Below are 22,865 nucleotides of genomic sequence, written 5' to 3' on the forward strand. Positions count from 1 at the left end.
CTGCTCTGTTGGACAGAATTGCTGCCGTGTGCCACACTTGAGCACAGGGCCAGCGGAAGCCCACTTCCCCGTGGACATCCCACTGCTCTGGCTCCACCACTTCCAGGTCTAGTGTTATAGGCGCCCCAAAACTGCGTTGGTTCCCCTAGTGATAGCTCCGATCCTGCCTAAGCATAAGTTATGTGGTTGTAGTCACTACTGCGAACACAATAATCCCGACAGCACTTACAGCGACAGTAAAATTCCGACCTGCAGTCAATTCCGACTTGCTGAAAAACTGACTGAAAAGAATTCCGGCATTAGAATATAGCATCACTGAGATTCATGACACTGTCAAGCACGACTGTTACATTTACGCTATTAAGGGGGCAATGTGAGGACCCGGCGGGTGTCTACTGTCCAGCCCTTCCTAAAACACATTACACACCCGTCGGGTCTGACCCTTATATAGTGGATAAAGTGACTTTTTGTCATGTATGGTTCTGAACCCTCAGTTTTGAGCCTTTAATTATATTGCTTCCATGTGTGCAAATTTGCATAGCTAATTCTTGTATGTGCCTCAAGTTGCATAGATTTTCAGAAAAAGCTTAGTGGTTAGCACTTCTGCCTTACCGCACTGGGGTCATGAGTTCAATTCCCGACTATGGCATTATCTGTGAGGAGTTTGTATGTTCTCCCCGTGTTTCCTCTGGGTGCTCCGGTTTCCTCCCACACTCCAAAAAGAACATACTGGTAAGTTAATTGGCTGCTAACAAATTGACTCTAGTCTGTGTGTCTGTCTGTGTGTGTTAGGGAATTTAGACTGTAAGCCACAATGGGGCAGGGACTGATGTGAGCGAGTTCTCTGTACAGCGCTGCAGAAATAGTGGCGCTATATAAATAAATGGTGATGATGATGATTCTTTGTATCCCCTCCCACAACAAAATAAAACTCGAAAGCAAAGGGCACGCCTCCATGTTCGCCCAGTTTTCTTCCTTTTTGCACATGTATTTGGCTTACAAAACTTTCTTTGTGTTGACACGCTGTTGCTCTGCAAAACATACAAAATGTGTCTACTTTGTAACACCTTTGTCTGAAGCCACTATCTTGGGCTGTAAAACCACCATGTTCAGATACACAAACATCATCATCATCACCATTTATTTATATAACACCACCAATTCCTCAGCGATGTATAGAGAATATTTGTCAATCACATCAGTTCCTGATACATTGGAACTTACAGTCTAAATTCCCTAACACACACACACACACACACACACAGACTAGGGTCATTTTGTCAGCAGCCAATCAACCTACCAGTATGTTTTGGAGTGTGGGAGGAAACCACACAAACAGGGGGAGAACATACAAATTCCACATGAATTCATGACCCTGGCGCTGTGAGGCAGGAGTGCTAACCAGTGCCGTAACTAAACATTTTAGTGCCCTGGGCGAGACAGGACACCGGCGCCCCCCCCCCCCATCAGTGGGAGTGACATTTGCCAAGTGGGTGTGGCCAACCTAATGTGGGGGTGTAGCTAGCACTTTACTGAAAGAATTCTATTACATGTATGCGGACCCCAAACATGAGCACAAAAGCATGGAGGAGAAGAAGAAGACATTCTTCTGTAAGCTGATGTACAAGGGGTCTCACAGGCGACGACCGCCTCATTCACCTCCAGCTATTATCTGCTGTCAGTATCACTGATTTACATCTCTTCGCTGGGGAAATGTCAGATAATATGTAAACTTGTCTTATCCATCCCTGATATTAGTTATTGCTGCCACTACCTGAACTTTTAGTTTATTTTCCCTCTCAATGTATTTAATTTGTCCCTCCTTCCATTGCTTGCTGTATGTGTTTGGTTTGTTTCTCCCTGCCTCCTTTAAAAGATCTTATTCCTTTTCATCTGTGTGGTTGTTTAGACCTGTGTATGAAAAATCAATTTACAACATAAAGGGGTCTATAATGTCACCATCTGTCATACCACTTCAGAAGTGATGTAGTCCTGTCTGTAAATTTTTCTCCACTAATTTATGTTTATTTTAATGATACAGAAACTGACGTAGTATTATCCAAAAAAACTGTATTAAGAACAAGCAGATTGTATAAGTCTATAGATAATAATGGGATTATTTCATGGGAGCAGCAAGGCTATGCAATTTACGTTGCATTTTTAATTTCACAGCACACTTGTTTTTTATTTTTGGTTTTAGTTATTTAGCTTTCCATCCAACCAATTCTACATTTTTAATGCATACCTAATAAAATGTATATATTTTAATGTATTGGCTACCCTGGAGTGCCCCTGAAATGCATATTTTTTTTTTTCTTTCTTCTTTTTTCCAATGCTTCAATGTTATGTGTTGGGTGCAGCCTTTAGGATTATATCTTTCCTAAATAATCTAAATTTAGATATATTGAAGGATAATGCCTAAAAATTATACCTGGTGCGGTCAACTCTTTCCCTTTCAAGTAATTGTTCTCTATTAATCTGACATTACACTCTGTTACCTTTCCACTGTGTAACAGACAGACGAAACCACACCCGGGCTCTTTCCAAAATGCCCACTGTCCCTTCTGTGCATAACGTGCCTCTTTCGAGGTCCGCAATTTGGGATTATCCCGCCAAAATCAGGACAGGTGGTTGATATGGATGCAGAGCAGTGAGAAAAGAAAATAGTCCACTTATTTGTATACATGAAAACACTCCAGTTATTTCAAATATATCATTCAGCTCAGTAATATGCTACCTTTGTATATATTAAAAGATAATTCCACACAAAACTAAGTTTTGGGTTGAACATTAAAAGTAAAAGCTCTTCCACGTAAAGTTATCTACCTGGAGTATGGCATTCCAGTTCCCTGGCAAATTTCCCCAACATATTCAATCGGCTCTCAACTGCTTCTCTCGTCATACACACATATTATCAGTGGATAACATGATACCTTTCTGGAAAAAGACCAGGCTGGCCAGAATTGTAGAGTCCGTGACTTACTGCTCCAACCGATTTGGTATTTTGTTTAGCAGCCTGTTGTCCAAGTGCATGCGGGAGCTAAGGGAGTAGCGGCTGGCAAATGCAGAGGGAGAGCCTGTTACCTCCGCAGTGGAACGCATTTGCGTTCCAAATGCCGAACTTCCTGTTAGTGGAACGCACATGCGTTCCACTAACAGGAAGTTTGGCATTTTGAACGCAAATGCCGAACTTCATGTCAAGGGCTGAAAGTTAAGGTACAGAGGCAGGTAGCGGGCGGCTGCTGCGCCCCCTTGGGCTTGCGCCCTGGGCGACGGCACCGTCCGCACCTGCCTCGTTACGGCTCTGGTGCTAACCACTGAGCCACTGTGCTGCCCAGATCCATACCTTCCCACATGTTAAAATGTAATTTCACGACAAAATAAGCCTCTCCACCCAAACCACACCCACATTCTCATTATTCCACTCTCTTTTTATGAGTGTGGAAATAAATCGGGACTGTTTGCATTTCTGAGATACACAAAGTAAAAATAATCTCAATGAGCCTGATTCATTAAGAAAAGTTAAGCAAAAGTAAGTAAGTAAGTCAAACCCATGTTGCATTGGAAGGGAGGTAAATTTAAAATGTGATGGCAGATTTATATTTGGGGTAGGGCATGTCCTAGGTCAACTTTAAATATCAATGTACAAATAAGCTATCAAGTATTTGTGTGCTACATGAAAAAACCGCCAGTATTTACCTTATGTGCAAAATAAGAAAAAACTTACTCAATTTTTTGCTTAACTTTCCTTAATGAATCAGGCCCAATGACATCAAATATGAGTAAAATCATCCTTTGTGCTATGTTTACCTGTGATAAATAACAACCACTTAAACACTTTACACGGCAGTCATCTAACCTTAAGAAGTCTGAAACGGAAGTAGCACACATTTCATAGTCTGATATTGGGCAACACAGATATTTAATTGCTTTCTATTACTCATTCCACAGCCCAGAGTTATTTGGATGAAGAATAAAATGGAGATAAGAGATGACCCTAAATTCTTAATGAAGCACAACCAAGGGGTCCTCACTCTGAATATTCGCAAGCCCAGCCCCTTCGATGGTGGAACCTACACATGCAGGGCCATTAATGATCTGGGGGAAGCTGAGGTTGACTGTAAGCTGGAAGTCAGAGGTGAGATAGTGTGTTTTCATGTGGGCTGTGTTCTTTTACCACTTTAAAATGGCGGCCAGAGGAGGGTAAGCGAGAGAGCCAATCAGAAGCCACAATTTCTCTGTGAGATAGACCATGGAAAAACAAGGGGCTCCGGGGAGGGGGAGGAATGGGTTGACAGCAATTAAAATGAGCAGGTAATGCAGTCTTAAATTAGTATCTTCTAATTTGTACCTAGCTACTTTCCATTTTCTTAGGAAAACAATAGCTAAAATACATGTTATCTTTTGTAAAGTATTGGCTACTAACATTTAGAAATATGTAGATCGACTCAGCTGAAGATATTTGACATACATGATGTGTATTATATCATTTCTAAGTAGTTAATTTGAATTTGAAATCACAGTTAAAATATGTTAAAAATAAACTATAAAATGTATTGTCTGCCTAGTCAAGCTTAATTGGCTACATTTTATAATAATTTTTAAAGTTTTTTTCATTCGAACAGCAAACATTACTAGTTCAATATTTTTAAATCTATCTAAATTTATCACAAATTTTCATACTTTAGTTTGACTAATAGTTTGGAGAACCACTCTGAAACCATATTGAGCATCTCTACCCTCAGCTCTACTCATAGGCTATAAAATCTGCAAAATGCTGTTTTATAAATTGTGGAATGGTGAAACAAAAGTGGAACTTGAAGATCGTGTAGCCAGAAGCTCGCAGCTCTGCAGAATAGCCTGTTCTCTCGGAAACCGCGATTCAAGCAAAACATTGCTGCAAAACTCTAATAGTTTGTTTTAGAGTTGAGCTTAACTCCCTTTAGAGTTGCTCTCAACTACAATACAATATATCAATTAAAATATAGCTTACCTTCGGCCATACAGGAAATATTAATATAGTATCAGACATCTCACCATCAACATCATCATCTAGCCAATTAACCTACTAGTATGTTTTTGGAGTGTGGGAGGAAACCGGAGCACCCGGAGGAAACCCACGCAAACAGGGGGAGAACAAACACAGATAAGGCCATGGTCGGGAATCGAACTCATGACCCCAGTGCTGCGCTTTCAGCTTATGGAAACTTTTACTTGTATATTTGTTACTAATAGCTCTTTTACATAATGCACTTTGTACTTTAGATTTATAAATTGATGTCCTGCTAACAAAATATACAGTGCAAACATTTATCAGTAGGTATTAATAATTAATCAGAGTTTACAATCTTGTCTTGTACTATAAGATAAGTGTAATGTTTTTTTTATTGCAGCCAAGTAGATAAAATCATGAATCAAGCATATACTGTTTATGAGATTACCGACTGTTTAATGTTTTGATATCTAACTAAAAATATTTGGGAAGTTTGGAATTAGTCCAGTCTCACCAAAAAAGATGTCTCTGAATAACAAACATTTGCAATAACAGTTTCATGTTTTGTAAGCTGCTTGAAGCAGACATAAGGAACCAGCTAGAGACAACTTTAAAAACGTGTTTAGTTACATAAACCGAATTACGTTGAAGAAACTGTGCCACCTTGTGACCATTATTGTGAACAGCAGGATTATGTCTATTTTGCTTAATATTCTTAATCAATTGGCTTTTGCACAATCCCCTTAAGCAATCTGAGGTTGATGTTACTTAGGGATGGATATCTTCTATTTAAGCTGTTTTTGTTCACTGGTGCATTTAATACACCAGCATGTGATCCCCTGAGTTCACTGCAAATTAATTTAATACATTACAAAAGCAATGACCTGCAAAAAAAGATAGCTCAACAGACAGACCGGAAGCGATTATGGGAGTAAAAAACGTTCTTAGTTTATTCTTTGTGATTTTAATGATAAGTAAATGCTGGAACCACACAAAAAATATCTATTCTATAGAAATGGAGAGATATGAAAATGTTCAAAACAAATCTTTGCAGGAATGCCAATACACCGTATTCTATTAAAACGTTTTTATTTAGGATCTACAAACATTCTTTTCTGCACTTTTTTAATGTGTTTTTACAAAGTAGATTTTTTCATGCGTTTTCAATAAAATTGTCATTTAATAAATGTTATCCATTCTCTTCAGACAGGATCATTGCATACATTCAGTCGGGAAAAAAATTCCATGTAATGTGTATTTTATACACTATATATATATATATATATATATATATATATATATATATATATATATATATATTAACATGAACATATATTGTGGTGTTAACTAACCATGTCCATTCTTTATTCACTAGTATAGAGTTGGAAGTAGCAGACAACAATTCCATTATCATTTTTAAAAACTATGGAGTATAAACAAGGAATATAAAGTTAAGACAAAGGGGTATATTTACTAATCTGCGGGTTTGAAAAAGTGGAGATGTTGCCTATAGCAACCAGTCAGATTCTAGCTGTCATTTTGTAGAATGTACGAAATAAGCTAAAGCTAGAATCTGATTGGTTGCTATAGGCAACATCTCCCCTTTTTCAAACCCGCAGTTTAGTAAATAGACCCCACAATGTCTCCCCAATGTGAATATTGAAAACTCAATAAATCAGCGTCATGTTTTAAACACTAACTCAATTATTATGAGCTGTGAGTTGAAAGCGATTACCTTGTTTTAAAGCAAAACCATTCAGGATAATGGTTCTTATACAGTGGAGCTTTACTCTTCTCTTCCAAACCATAATTGAACTAGTTGAAAAATAAAAATGTTGGCACCCAGTTGTGTAATCCTATTATTTATTTTTTCCTTTATAGTTCCCCAGTAAAGATCCCTGGGTTCATTTGGATAAAAAAGTGACTGTGAGTATAATTCACGAATGTGTCAGCAGTTAATTCTCCAAAGCTATGTGTGATCTTGCGGCTGCGGATTAACAAGACCTGTAACTAACCCGTCACCTCCAGAGATACCAGGGCTTGAAAATGATATATCAGAGAATATAAACTGGTGTGTTAAAGTGGCTCTGTTTAAATTAATCTAGCAGCCTGTTGTTGCCATGATTTATAGACCCTATTTGACCCTATTTGTAAGGAACAATCTCTAGGGGGTAAATGTATCATACCCCGGTTTTGTCAACTTGCGGGAGTTCGGCGTCTTCGCAGCTTAAATTTAAAGCGGCGCTGCCTTGTAAAGGGAAGTTTCCCTTTACAAGGCAGCGCCGCTTAAAATTTAAGCTGTCAACTCGCCGAACTCCCACGAGTTGACAAAACCGGACCATAATACAGTTACCCCTAGATCTTTTAAGTCGACGATGATGCACCAAATAAGATAAGCATTACTTAAATATCATTAACTGGATAGCTGAATTAGCAATAAAGACACATTTTATCAGTAGGCATTAAAAAAAAAATATATATATATACATAAATAAATACATACATACATACATACAGTATATACATTCATACTCACTTACTACAACTGCTCAAACCTACATGACTGCTGGACATGCTCATAATACCATCTAGTTACACTATATACAGACATGGGACATTACCAGAGCCGGATTAACAATAGTGCTAAAGGGGCTACAGCCCAGGGGTCCAGGCAGCTGGGCGGCCCGCCGGCATTCATAGGGTCGGGGGCTCCGACTGTCACCTGTTCAAGGAGAATGGCAGGCAGCTAACAGCAAATGTTATGCTGTTAGCTGCCTGCTGTCACTGTAGGACTTACGCAGCATGCAGTAATCTCCTTACTGAGGAGATCTCGTGAGACTGAGACTATGAGTCATAGTCTCACTCTCACGAGATCTCCTCAGTAAGGAGATTACTGCGCACCACGTAAGTGCTACAGGGAGTGGAACAACAAAAGGAGGTAAGCTCATGGGGGGGGGGGGGGGAGCCTCATGGCTGGAGGGACCTCACAGTACCCTTAGCCCAGGGGCCTCCCTTCTCTTAATCCGGCCCTGGACATTAAACCTCACAAACATGACTTGCCCAACGGGCATGATGATAATAGAGCCTTATTGCACTATATACAGATATACAGACATAGGAAATGTTCTATATGGAAGTAAAAAACTACGTAGGGGTCTATTTACTATTGGTGTCTAGTGGTCAGCGGTAACTATCATTTTGTATAGCCACATACCACAACGATACAAAATGTAGTTCCGCCACTATTAATATGCCGGGACTCATTGGCGTAATCCCCCCTCCTAAATGATAGCAGAAAGCCTTCATCATCATCATCATCTATTTATTTATATAGCGCCACTGATTCCGCAGCGCTGCACAGAGAACTCATTCACATCAGTCACTGCCCCATTGGAGCTTACAGTCTAAATTCCTTAACATACACACACACAGACCGAGAGAGACTAAGGGCAATTTAATAGCAGCCAATTAACCTACTAGTATGTTTTTGTAGTGTGGGAGGAAACCCACGCAAACACAGGGAGAACATACAAACTCCACACAGATAAGGCCATGGTCGGGAATCGAATTCATGACCCCAGTGCTGTGAGGCAGAAGTGCTGACCACTAAGTCACTTTCACCAACCCATCACTGCGGTGAAAGGAGGAAGTGATCAATGCGCATGTGTTGGGACCCAATCAAGCCTACCGTTGGCGCTGCACCCTATTATAAAGGCTAGTAGCTTGTTTATTTGAGTCAGATCTCAGTCTCCTTAGAGGTCATTGGGGACTGCGTCAACCTGCGGAAAATAGGTTACGGCAGGAGAAGTCTCTGATTACTCCTGCTTTAACCCCTGGATAAATTGAGAGAAGAGCTGCAATAGTTATTCTTTTCTCCAGATTTTAGCCTCATAAATAGACTCCTTTACCTCCGAGCATGACCTGACCACTGGACATGATCATAGTACGATTATTTTGCATTATATACATTCATAGAAAACGACACTGTTCTGAACTCGACATTATACTTACACACAATCATTATACCATTTTTTTGCATTTTAAATACTCATCTTCATTTAATCTGAAGCTATTCAGCATATAAAAGAAAGCAGAAGCCAAGAGCCTCCCCAACAGCCAATACAAGCATTAATATCAGACAAAAAACTTCCAGGACAATTTTACAACTATGCTTATGAGACACTAGAGATATTGCTGTCTAAAGAAAAGCACTTGGGTGACTTGTGTAGAGACTAACCAACATCCTGTAGACATGGCATTGTAACAAAATTATAAGTAGGCTCAACATGATTCTTTTTATAATGAAATATTGTAATAAATACAATACATTTTTATTTGTGGATGGTTTGCCAGAAAAACTAATTGGAAACATTGCTACAGTGTTTTGATTTTGTTTCATTTAATTCCATCTGTATTTCAATGTTAGTTTTCTGAAAATATCTGGTTTCCCAGGACAGTCACGGTTTTTGTCAGTATAATGTTTCTTTTGGAATGTTTATTTTCCTAGAATGCACCATTATTATTATTATTATTATTATTATTATTATTATTATATTATTATTATTAGAATTAATCAGGCACTCCACATTCGGCCACTATTGGGCAGTCCCCAACCACTACCTGAATTAACAGCCTCATTGATGTCACAAAGTGCCATTGGACCAAAAGGATCTTCATATGTGATAGAAGTTACATATTAAGAAAGGTGGAATTACTGGGAGTCTTGTCCTTATTCAATCGGTAGAATGGGGGGACTATGATATGGGGAACATTCATTTGTGTGAGGAGTTGTCTGTTGGGTCCCACTTTAATGACAGTGGCAAAGGCAGGATTTGTAGAGGGAGGTTTCCACACCACGCCCCCAGTGGGCGTGGCCCTCATGCATGGGGGCGTAGCTATAATGTCAGACAGTGCTTGCTGCTCTCCAACTCTTCCTATCCCCATAATAAACATGGGCAAAGCTGCGTGCACTACTGTTAGGTGCAGCTCTCCCTTTTCAAGCAGAGCTGTGTGAAGCGGGAGCAGGGTCCAGCCACCTCAATTATACAGTGCCCCAGGCTTGGAGGGGGGTTTCTAGGCACTTGGAACCCCCCCCCCTCGGTTTGCCTATGAATGGATCTATATCAATACAATTGTTTTAGCAAATTTGGTACCATAAAGGAACTGATCAGTGGAAAGGGTATTTTAGGATTGTGTTTTAAGAAAGTAGGAGACCTAGGAAGGTGAAACGATGCAGTTAGAAATTAGTAAAGTACCAGTGAAGTTTCAAGCTGATCAAATCTGGCCCCAGAACAGGCCATTAGGCAGAGGTCCCAATTTCCAGCGCTGTAATCTTCTATGCTGTATATGTAAATGTAATTTATAGTCTATAAGTACAGATGGGATGACAGTGTCAGTTCATTCTACTGTGTCGTTATTAGGCGGGATTCAAGGTGGATCACTTATAGCCAATTCCAACTAGAGAAGTTCTGCACCCAATTGTAGAAATCTATGAACAGTGTAGTGATGAATAGTGGAGAGTAATAATGATTCCTAGTGCTCAATATCTTCAGAGATTTTATAAGCAACATGTTTCAGCATTGCTGCTAAAAGAGATCTGCAGATCAGAATTAGCCTTCAAATAGCCACATGAGCCAACATTGCCTTGCAAACAGCTTCCGCAACAGGAGTGCCCTGGAGAGCATGGCGCTGGTCCGGTCACACAAGCTGCGATATTGATATTAATTTTGGTCAACTAGCCCAATATTTCAGTGGATTTAGCCCCAAAAGGAGCCTAATGCCCTAAATTATTAATGAGCTTGTTGGTCAATGCAGTTGGTTGGATGATGACCGCAGCTGATCGGTTTATGTGGTTCTGACCTAACAAGCCCCAGTGATGACAAATAATATAGATAGATAGCCACAACTTCATATAATGTAGCAGCCACACTAATGATTAAGTAATATCAGACAGAGGGGTCAATCTATATATATATATATATATATATATATATATAATCAGGCTCTGTTTTTACAAAAGTATATAGAAAACCTGGAGGAATAAATGCAGCTGGAAATGGACGAGGTCACACCCACAACAAATAAACGTAAAAAAAATCAACCAGCGCAATGATGCCACCAGATCAAAATTAATATATATCAAACATTCGAACCGGCATGTTAAAAATACAACAAATATGTTTATTTAATCTTAAAAGAGCAAAAGCTCTAAATAGCAAATGGAATCAGATACTGTTACATATAGCATGTAATAACTAATGTAACAATTGTTAGAACAATACTATACATTTTCAAACAGTGTGCCCATATAATATGATCATGAAAATAATATAGATAAACCACTATGGCTGCGTCAAATGACGCTCGATAGATCCAGACCACAGACCACAATAAGATGATATAAAGGACTTAGGGAACTAGTCCCAATATTGCAATGTCCGTAGAACAACGTCAATATATTAAAAAGTAAAGGAACCGAAGAGAACAATATTTTGACAACTGTGTAATAACTCACGGACTTCCCGCTGGATGAGTCGTTGATGATACTCCCAGTAGACGGCGGTCACGTGACTCGTGGGTGCGCACCCATGAGGAGTCAATCTGCAAACATCCAATCAGAAGTGGCTACCTAGTGCTGCTGATTGTCATCATAGTCATTGTATCTGGTTGCACCAGATCTCCAGCACCTGACAGGTGTATCTGTGTCTGCGTCCAGGTCTACCTTACATGATCACGTCCTTACTGTACTTGGCTTAAACCTGCCCCTTCCCTCCCCTGTGCAGCCTCTCCAGTCGCAAGTGTAAGGTGCAACAAAGTCTGTATGTTTATATATGTGCATATATTTGTGTGCACATGTGCAGTATGGAAATGCGTATTTTATGCAAATAATACCAACATATGGTTAGCTCAACATGAGCCCCATGAGAAAAGCCTCATCCCAGTTTTACTCTAGAGGAGAGGTAACTTCAAAATGTGATAATCTACTGTTGCATAATTATAAATAATATTGAACTTTGTAGTTAATTTCATTAGAAAAATATATCTGTATTACATGTATTGCCTTACTCATCCTCACTATGATCATGAATAAAGGCTCCTTTGCAGCTAGTTTTTATAGAAAGATTGTAACAGATATTATTTTCCTTTAAATAAGACTGGTAAAGTTGATATTGGAAAATATATTATTTTACTATAGTAGTATGCCTGGCAACTGTCCATAATAAACAATTTAAATTTGGGGTTTTAAATAAAAAAAAAAAAAGTGCTTCTGGAAACTTTTTTCTGGAAATGTTTGCCCTCTGGAAAAGTCCCTGGTTTATTATATCTAATTTAGGCAATGCTCAGCCAAGCCCAGCCCACATCACAAACCACTGAGTCACGGCCAATCAGGCTTAACCACATCCTCAAATTCCTATGGCTATGTAACTGCCCAGTACTACTTCTATTCATCTGTATATTGACAAGGCAAGCAGTATCTCTTTTTTATCCCTGATCTATTCATTGTCATGTCTTTGTTGTTTTTGTGTTATTTAATAGAGCAGATGTCTCACATATTTTCCAATTCATTAGAGTTTGCTGGTTTTATAGTTATAACACCACAATGTCGTCCGTCTTTTTATAAATTAAATATTCTTGTCAGTAACACAAGTATATTGTTTTCTTTATAATTAAATTTATTTGACAACCCGCATAGTCCAAATGGGCAGCATTAGGTATAATCGGAGATGTCCAAAACATCTTGATAATATAATGAAAAAAGGTGAAAAGGGAATGTCAATATTATGGGGGAAAAACAATGTACTACTGTTGCTTAACAGACAATATCGTGTGGCACTCTGACAATGCAAAAAGTGTAACACCCAACTTGTGTTGCTGACGAGAGCATATAGTTCATGTGTGTGGCCAAGTTGTGTTGAAACAGCAGGATCGCAGTATGTATGTATGGCCAGTCCTGGGGATAACTGCGGGTTTGAAAAAGGGGAGATGTTGCCTATAGCAACCAATCAGATTCTAGCTGTCATTTTGTAGAATGCACTAAATAAATGAAAGCTGGGATCTGATTGGTTGCTATAGGCAACATCTCCACTTTTCCAAACCCGCAGATTAGTCAATCTAGCCCCTAATGTCTGTATCAGCACCATATAACTCTGCATGTTTGGTCATATTGTGCTTTGACTGCTGTCAATCAGCAATGTGACAGACCAACCAGATCTTTCTGTGTGTGGGTGGTTTCAGTGTCTTCATCTGTCCTGCAAGAACACGCTGTGCAAAAACTGTCTGCAAAATGTGTCCACATGTATCCAATATGCAAACTTAATGCACTTATTTTTGTCTCTGTTTATATTCCCAAAGCATTGTTTGGATGAGTCCCTCGCTGATCTTAGTAATCGAGAAGAAACACCAAGAACAGTGTCTCCATCACCTTGATTGTGTTTTATGTCACGCCTCTATTTAATTCTGAATTATTATAGTAAGAACAAGCAGCCTTCCTGTTCCAACCAGCTGAAATAAAATGCTAAACAGTGATGTTCTTGTCTGCTACAGACACATATTTATACTTAATCTGTTGACTAATGTGAATCTTATTTTGTGTATTTAAATGACTCCGTGTTATAGCAGTCAAACCTTACAAATGCTTAAACATTGCAAATAGGCTGCTTTCGTATATGTTTTTCGTCCAAGGATGGCCAAGCTGGCTGAGCATTCTGGGAGATGTAGTTCGCCTAGCCTTGGATTGTCAGATACTGCTCATCCCTGGTTGATATGGTTCTGTACTTAGAGCTCAATGTACAAGTCTGAACATTAGAGATGCCCCTTCTATCCTTGTAATTAAAGTAATAAACATGCTGTGAGCTACTTATACCATAGCTTACAGATCTCCTATATAATAGTATTGTCCACTTTGCCACCTACTTACTGGTGACAATATCTCATTGACTTATGGACCTTACACAGGGGCTGGCTTAGGGGCTTCCGTCACTGCAAGAATTCACAGCACAGACAATGCATCCTCGTTTCATTTTACCATCCTTGTTACTCATCGACTCTGTATGCTGCAGTGTTAACAATGGTTTGTCTGTCAATAAAAGCTCATACAGACAGGGCTGTTGGACTGTTTATTCAAGGAAGTCTGGAACTAAGACTGTTTTAATGACACATGGATATAACAGTCATAATGTCACCGACAGTGCATTAGGTGTAATAGTGAAGCATTTTTTCTGAAACAATGGGAACACTTAGTACTGAAGGTTTACTTTGCATCCTGTGTAAACAACGCACCTATAATAGGATTACACTTCTGAAAGTCATCTGTGACAGCTTAAAAGCGCAGTGTCAGAATCTAATTGGAAGTTTAATAGAGTAGATTTACTAAACCTTCTAAAAGGAAAAGTGGAGATGTTGCCCATAGCAACCAATTAGATTCTAGCTATCATTTTATAGAATTCTTTAGCTAGAATTCTAAAGTAACTCTGCTTACTTTAGAATTCTAGCTATCAGCTATAGACAACACCTCCACTTTTCTTTTTTAGAAAATGTAGTAAATCTACCCCTATGTCTTTTAGACAGACAGCTCCACTATTCACCTGAATTGGGTTTTTCATAATTGTCCCCATACCAATGTACTTAGCAGTCTTCTCATGAATTAAAATTAAGATTTTATACTTTCAAATAATCTTGCTGGAATATACTGTACTCTATATTGTATGAGATTTTGGTGCGTGTATTATTTCAAGGTACTTCCAGAGATGCAAATTAAACTGTGTGATCATTATCATTTTGGCTGCTCAATTCTTCTATTTAACAGAGAATCCAGAGTTCTTAACAATTCCCAGAACTCAGACATCTCTTCAATGGCCTCAGAGAGCCGGGTTTTATCCTTTTGTCCCCTTAGCTTGTCTGATTCTTACATGAAGTCTGGTTAAGCATAAAATGACATGATGTGACACACTGTGAACCCAGAGGGGGCCAATTTAGGCAATCGCCCCCCTAGCAGCAATCTTTATGACATTAAATTGCGGTGGGGAGGTTCTACTATCGGGGAAAAGGTGGCGTTGCCAACCGGGACCAACCAGTCAGTGTGCCGGAGGGCTGTGGCTATGCAAAATTGCCCCCCCACCGCTAAAAAAAGTCTAGGTCTGCCCCTGATGTGACAGGTAGTTCTTTAACTGGAAGCAGCCTATATAGCCCAGTGATGGAAGCAGAATGGACTACATACCTCCTAGCCTAAGAATTCAAAGTACATTGCACACACATTGACCATTAAAACTAGAGATGAGCGGGCTCGGATTTCGGTAATCCGAGCCCATCCGAACAGTGCGGATCCGGCGGGATCCGAGCACTGTTCGGGTACTTCCGGCCGCCCAAGGAATGCAAAACGAGGCTATGACATCCAAGTCTCGCGTCGATCTCGCGAGACTCGGATATCATAAATGCGCAGCTCGCGGCCGCCATCTTCATTCTCCCTGTGGTTACTGAAGAGGGAGGTTGATGTGCTCTGTCCTGCTGATTACTTTAGTCAAGTGATGCTTTGTCCTGCTGAGTCCATTAGTACTTTGTCCAGTGCTCTGTCCTGCTGATTACTTTAGTCAAGTGGTGCTTTGTCCTGCTGAGTCCAGTAGTACTTTTTCCAGTGCTCTGTCCTGCTGATTCCAGTGGTGCTTTGGCCAGTGTCTGTGCTGCTGAGTCCAGTGGTGCTTTTGTCCTGTATTTGTTTCTGATAAGTCCATAGCAATTTGTTAATTAGCCAAAAATCTTTAAAAAATGTAAAAAAAATACAAAAATATACAAAAATATTTTTTTTAAAAAAAATATAAAAAAATAATTGAAAAAGTATAAAAAATATTATAGAGCAATATATTCTTGCAGTCCCAAAAAAGAGGAACTGCCATTTCTATTACTACGTTCATTGTTTGTGCAGTCCCAAAAAAGAGGAACTGCCATTTCTATTACTACGTTCATTGTTTCTGTAGTCCCAAAAAAAAGGAGCTGCCATTTCTATTACTACATTCATTGTTTGTGCAGTCCCAAAAAAGAGGAACTGCCATTTCTATTACTACGTTCATTGTTTCTGCAGTTCCAAAAAAGAGGAACTGCCATTTCTATTACTACGTTCATTGTTTGTGCAGTCCCAAAAAAGAGGAACTGCCATTTCTATTACTACGTTCATTGTTTGTGCAGTCCCAAAAAAGAGGAACTGCCATTTCTATTACTACGTTCATTGTTTCTGTAGTCCCAAAAAAGAGGAACTGCCATTTATATTACTACATTCATTGTTTGTGCAGTCCCAAGTTACCTGAGTTGTCCCCCCTCCAGTGTTTACTCCGAAAGAGTTTTTAGTGCAGCGGGGAACCTGGTCAGTGAGCGGCGAAGGAGGTTGCTTCCGCAGTGCTTTGAAAAAATGATGTTCATAAAAATGAATTATCAATTCCTCAATCAAGTACAGCACTGGCCTCCAGATACTACAGAGGGATCTGTGGTTATGGAGTCCAGCAGGGACGAATTGATAATGTGTGAGGATGAGGAAGTACACACTGAAGGGGGAGAGGAATCAGAGGATGAGGATGAGGACGACATCTTGCCTCAGTAGAGCCAGTTTAGTTTGTACAGGGAGAGATGAATAGCTTTTTTGGTGTGGCCCAAACAAACCAATCATTTCAGCCACAGTTTGGTAGGCCCTTTCGCTGAAATGATTGGTTTGTTAAAGTGTGCATGTCCTATTTCAACAATATAAGGGTGGGTGGGAGGGCCCAAGGACAATTCTATCTTGCACCTCCTTTTTTGGCATTATGTGACCGTCCAACAGTCGTTTGCCATGAGCACAAAGTACGACAGTAGTCATCCTATGGCAAAGCAGATAACTGCGGCCTTAACAGCTATGTTGGTGTTAGACGTGCATCCGGTGTCCGCCATCTGTGCAGTGGAATTCAGACCAGTTGGAGGAGGTAGGAGCAGCCATCTGTGCAGTGGAATTTATACCAGTTGGAGGAGGTAAGAGCAGACATCTGTGCAGTGGAATTCAGACCAGTTGGAGGAGGTATTGTGGCCCCGGTACCAAATTGGTACTACGCAGTCCAGAACGATGCGTATCAGATATTAAAAAACGTTGACTGTTGCTGCCAAATCCAAAATTAATGAAAATGACCTGTCATCGTCAAAAACAAGAGATATTGACGCGCTCGAACTACACCCTGTATATGCTGCAGAGGATGTAGGAGCAGCCATCTGTGCAGTGGAATTCAGACCAGTTGGAGGTATTGTGTACCAAATTGGGTACCGGGGCCACTCCACTACGCAGTCCAGATAGATGTGAGGTGTTCAGAATAGACTGGAAATTAGTGGAAATGATTCTTATTGAATGTTATTGAGGTTAATAATAGCGTAGGAGTGAAAAAAAAAATGTTATCAATAGGAACACCCTTCAGGGCGCTCCAGTCGTACCGAGTGAAATGGCTGAACCTATATTTATAGAAAGCAGTCTACCAATTCACTAGGAATCTGTTATGTAGGCAGTGGGTAGACTTCAAGCTATGTAAACAGCTACGATCCTGGGGAACAATAAGGAGTTGTATAACTTCACTCAACATACGACTAGCAAAGAGAGATCGAAAGGATATTGGGTGATAGCAGCTCATGTGACGATGAAGATATGACTAATCACTTAATGGTTACCTGAGATGACTTCAGGGGGGTGGAATAAAAATGCGCTACCTCATGATTGAGAGAAAGAACATGTTGGGTACCATCCTTCCCCAGGTACATCACTTCTATCCAGAGAGAATGAGCCACTGTTCAGTCCCAGAAGACGTGAAATATATCCCCAATCCCACCACAGTTACACTAACATTATTTGAAATGAGCGGGCCACATCTTATGAAGCTTGGCAGGTGTCAGGTAAAGCCCAAAGAGTAATTTGATCAGCATCTCAGACATCGGAACATATGGTGGGCAGACCTGAAAATTATCTCCCATTAGTCTACGCATGTCCCGTTCCCATTGCAATTGAGATGGAGACTTTGGGTGGTGATAGTCCGTAGTCAATAATCTATATCAGAAAGTTATAGCAGCTCTATTATCACCTTTTGTTACTTTGGCCAGAAGACAGGGAGGAGGTTAGTGGAGGAAAACTTGTCGGGAGTGGAGAGATGTAAGACAATATCTAACTTACAAATATTTGTAAAAGTCACGGGATTGGAGGTTAAATTGTTCCCGCAACTGAGGGAAGGACAGAAGGTTCTCCGCAGTTTTTTGCGAATTATAATCCCATTATTGGACCATGAAGAGAGTTTGAGATCTGGAATAAAGTTACCAAGCACTAGCAGTGAGATAATAGAAGTAGGGAGGGAGATGTCCTTATTTACCACAATGGCTATATCACAGTCAGTTAAGGCCATTGTTTGTGCTGAATGGAAGGAGGGATTTCAATTATCTGGGAACCAAAAAAAAGGTCGGCATTGGGAAAGAAGGCATTAAGGGCCCTCTACAGATCTAGCCAGGGTTTATGGGAGGGAGGCAGAAACCAATCTCGCAGTTGGGCCAATAGAGACAGTTTTCTCTTACAGGTCATGCGAGAAAGGCCATACGAGGAGGCTAACCTGTCCAGATATAAGTTGACATGAGAGCACAGAGTTTATCTAGATGCATTTTCGGCTAAGGAAAAGGCAGTGTATGAAATGGATACATCCTTCTAAGGAGGAATGATATTTTAAAGGCAATAATTCAACCCAGCCTGAAAACTTCATAGCACATCTACTATGAGGTAAGCTTAGATAACTGAAAAAGCTTAGATAACTGTAAAAACAGGGTAAAATAATTGGCATCAATCATAGACTCAAGGCAATCCGTAATTAATATACCCAGATAGGGCAGTGAAGAGTACTTCCAGGAGTAAGAAAAGTTCGCCTTTAGTTAGACTCATGGAAGTTAACTGGGAGAGCATCGGACTATGAGGTATTTAGTTTATAATAAGAATATTTGCTATAGTCTGCCAAAACAATAATACATCATCAGTGAAAAGACATAGCTTGTGTTGCCTATAGTAATAACCTCATAGGCAGGCTCAAGTCTAATCTTTTCCACCAGAGGCTCAATGGCCAACAAAAAAAAAGGGGAAAGAGGCAACACCACTGCCTAGTACTGTTGGTAATCAGTAGTCTCTCAGACAAGAAGCCGTTGCTGTAAACTTGTGCTGAAGGGCCAACATACAGCTCCAAAATGGAATTAAGAATCTCATCCTGAAAGTCATACCGCACAAGGACAGTACACACATACTCCCAATGGAGCCTGTCAAATGCCTTTTCGGCATTCAAAGACAGAACCAAGCCTGTCTTAATGAATTTGTTCAATGATATTGATCACTCACCACGTATTGTCAGACGCTTGGCGACCCAATACGAAAATACGAAGACCACCTAGTCTAGGTGAATGAGTGTCGGGATGACGGGATTGAGCCTATTTGCTATGAGTTTGGCAAAAATATTTATATCTCAATTGAGTAAGGCAATAGCAAATAATACTGGCAAAATGAAGGGTCTTTACCTGGTTCAGGTATAGTGATAATGCATGATTCTAGCATTTTCAACAGGAACTCCAACTCTCCATATCAGCATTAAACAATTGTTCCAAGACAGGGAGGGGCCAGCTCAGCCTGGAATGTGGAATAGAAGTTATTTATATAGACATTGGGAACCAAGCTTTATCCTTCAGGAGTGATTTATAACATTCAGGATCTCTGCGGTCTGCGATCATGAGGAATTAAAGACCTATCTTGTTGCAGGGTCCAGGGTCAACGTAGAAAGTCCTCAATGTCAGACGTCTGGGGTTGAGGGGTGAAGATGCATGATTTGAGATTATATAAGTTGGAATAATGGGCCGCGAATACATTTGCAATGTCACGCAGGTTAGAAACCCTCCCACCTCTCATTCATGATATGTTTACTCTGATTCTGAGCCCGTTGGACCCTCAACGACACAGCAAAGGAAAATTTCTGACGCAGTCTGCTGAGCGTGCATTTTGAGTACACATTATAAAAATAGAAGTATCCTCCGGGAAGTTAGTAGAGGTCTACTCAAGTGTGATTTTTGCTTCCATTAGAGTCAGTAGATATGGGAATAAGCACCAGGAGCCAGGGGTGCTATGCGGCTGAAGGAACCTCCACTTCCATGTCACAGGGGCATGATCAGACCACGATAATGGGAGGATGCATTTATCAGACAAGATTATGTTAGTATGAATTGTGCAATGAGGAGTAGTAGGTAAAGTCTTTCTCCACAGGAGCATGGACCCTCCAGATATCATACAGACCATCCTCAGCAAGAAGCTTCTCAAACACTGCGGAAGGACTTACAAGTTCCGAGACCAGTTGAGGACGTGTAGTGGAGAATCTATCAAGTTTGGGATTGGCTACCATGTCAAAATCACCCATAATGATCAGACTATCTTCTTTGTGCTTTTCAATTTCCTGAAAGGTGGACCTAAGTAAATGTATCTGTTTTCAATTGAGGGCATATAGTGATACAATAGTAACCAAGTGATCCGCAAGAGATCCAACAAGAATCAGAAAGCGTTAATTTTTGTCCATAATTTCAGTTTTTAGTGTAAAGGAATTTTTAGAGTTAATCAAAATGGCAACCCCATTGTCCTTAAAGGGGCCATTGGCTGAGGAACAAATTGGGAATCTATTATCTCAGAAGAGAGAGGGGACCGTAGCCTTATGTTGATCAAAAAATGATAAGGCTAGTCTATGCTTAATGGGGGAATTCAATCCCCTCATATTCAATGAGAGAAACGTAACCATACGATACTGGGGTGAGGAGGCACGTATACCGAAAATGGGGCATACCATTAGGCAAGAGAAGGTACAGCAAATGTCATGAATATTTAATGGAGAAAACATAAAAAAAGCCTTGTGTACGAAGGGGGAATGGGGACAGGTAATGTGAAAAGGGGGAAAGGAGAGAAGATTGAGGGCAGTAAAAATAAATCCAAAACAGAGGGTTAAAGTATTTATTGGATGGGAGTAAAGCCAGCAAAATAGGTAACAAGGGGTGCATGGCTCACAACCAAAGAGCTACTGCCCAAATTAAACAAAGTCAGATATTGTAGACTACAGCATATTTACTAAAATAACATTTCAACATGTATATGACAACAGTATAACTGTAAAATATGCTAATACTGCATGTCATAAACATTAATATAAAAGTAACATAAACACACAAGCATGAGTCGATCAGGATACAAAAAGGCTTACTAAAGCAGGACCCTCATCAAGCCCGGTCAGCATACAATAAAGTTTCAGTATAGCGCCCCAACATTTTCACAAATCAAATGGCCGACTCTCTGTCAGGTGATGGTAAGGAACTATCTGGAGAGAAAATAGGCTACACAGAAGGTCCCGTCAGACATAGACAAACCAAAATAAAAGGAAACAAGAGTCATTTAGATCAATCTCCAGCTACTTTTGAAAGCTCTCTCCTAACATGCGCCCGAGGGGCTGAATCAGAAGTAGAAATCGGGATTTCCCAGGATTGCAAAAGTTGAATGCCATTTTTCCACCACAGAACTTTTGGATTAAATGAAACACCCAACCGATATGTTATCTCTTGGTCCCGCAAGGCTTTTGTGATGGAACAAAAGGATCGCCGTATTTGCCAATAGTGGCAGCCGAGAAGTATGGGAAGCGTGGAAGACCCTGGAAAACTTCTGCAGATTCAGATGCCTGTGCCGCTCTCAGGATACTTTCTTTTATATGAAAAAAGTGTGCACTAGTGAGTCCCGAGGAGCCGCTTCGTAATTACTGTATTTCCCCATGTATAAGATCCACCTTTTTCCCCAAAATTTGGAGTCTAAAAACTGGGTGTGCCTTATACAGTGGTAGCGGGGGATCCAGGGGGAGGGGGGCTGCAGTACAGTGGCAGCGGGGCGGGGCGATTACAGGGGCTTAATGCCGGCGGCTGCACACTATGTGCAGGTCCGTTCGGCAGAGGCAAGCAGGGAGAGTGTGCTGGCCGGCTGCTCTGAATCTCTGCACACTTTTTGACAGCTACCGTAATATATTTTTTTTCAAATTTCAGGGCCAAAATTAAGGTGCGTCTTATACATTGGAGCTCCTTATACATGGGGAAATACGGTAGATCTCAGCTTAGGAAGTCTATGAATGCGGTCTATAAGTAAATCAGTGTCCCATACAGCAGGAAGCAACTTAGCGCCATCATGAGAGCAAATAGTTCAGAAGAGGATACAGATTCCGGTATTCCCCTTATCTTGATGTTGTTCCATCTAGAACGGTCCTCTATATCTGCAGTCTATCCGTTAATGAAAGAACTTAATGTTCCAGCCTCCCATGTGACGTAATAAGATCGTTATGGGATGCAACAAGCTCCTCCATCTTTTCTTCAATGTGAGAGGTTCTATTGCCAAGCACAGTCACCTCCGTGTTGATTTCACATATGGAGGACTGCATGTTGTAAACAAGTTCGGATTTGAATGTAGCAAGCATCAATTGCATAGTTTTAAAGGCCTACCAACCATCCACTTAACCTCTCACCTCTTCTGGTTCTCCCCTGCCCCCTTTCTCTCTCCCCGTTGCTTCACTGGCTCCCTTATGTACCTGATTCTGTTTACCCTTCCTTAGGATGTAAGCTCGTATGAGCAGGGCCCATCTTACCTCCTGTCTCCATACCTGTTCTTCCGCTCCGTCTCTACTGTATTTGCCTGCCTGGAGCTTCTGAAGTACTGGTACTTTGTGTTTATTGTTCTGTACTGTTTTACCCTGTATAGTCTACTGTTTGTACCATGTACGGCGCTGCGGAAACCTTGTGGCGCCTTACAAATAAACGATAATAATAATAATAATTATAATGGTGAGAGTTA

General features: G+C 40.4%; 1 protein-coding gene across 2 annotated transcripts in view; it reads left to right on the plus strand.

Annotated features, from left to right (window-relative positions):
• The window catches only part of LOC142106951 (myosin-binding protein C, fast-type-like), an 89,149-nt gene extending 75,055 nt beyond the window's left edge, over positions 1-14,094 (plus strand). For both annotated transcript variants that reach the window (XM_075190015.1, XM_075190016.1), the window contains 3 exons: positions 3,952-4,138; positions 6,875-6,919; positions 13,346-14,094. In XM_075190015.1, the coding sequence (XP_075046116.1) occupies positions 3,952-4,138; positions 6,875-6,885 (198 nt within the window). In that variant the 3' untranslated portion in view covers positions 6,886-6,919; positions 13,346-14,094. The remainder of the gene's footprint in view (positions 1-3,951; positions 4,139-6,874; positions 6,920-13,345) is intronic.
• The last annotated feature ends 8,771 nt before the right edge of the window (positions 14,095-22,865 follow it).

This window comes from Mixophyes fleayi, chromosome 11 (genome assembly GCF_038048845.1).
Source record: "Mixophyes fleayi isolate aMixFle1 chromosome 11, aMixFle1.hap1, whole genome shotgun sequence".
NCBI lineage: Eukaryota > Metazoa > Chordata > Amphibia > Anura > Limnodynastidae > Mixophyes > Mixophyes fleayi.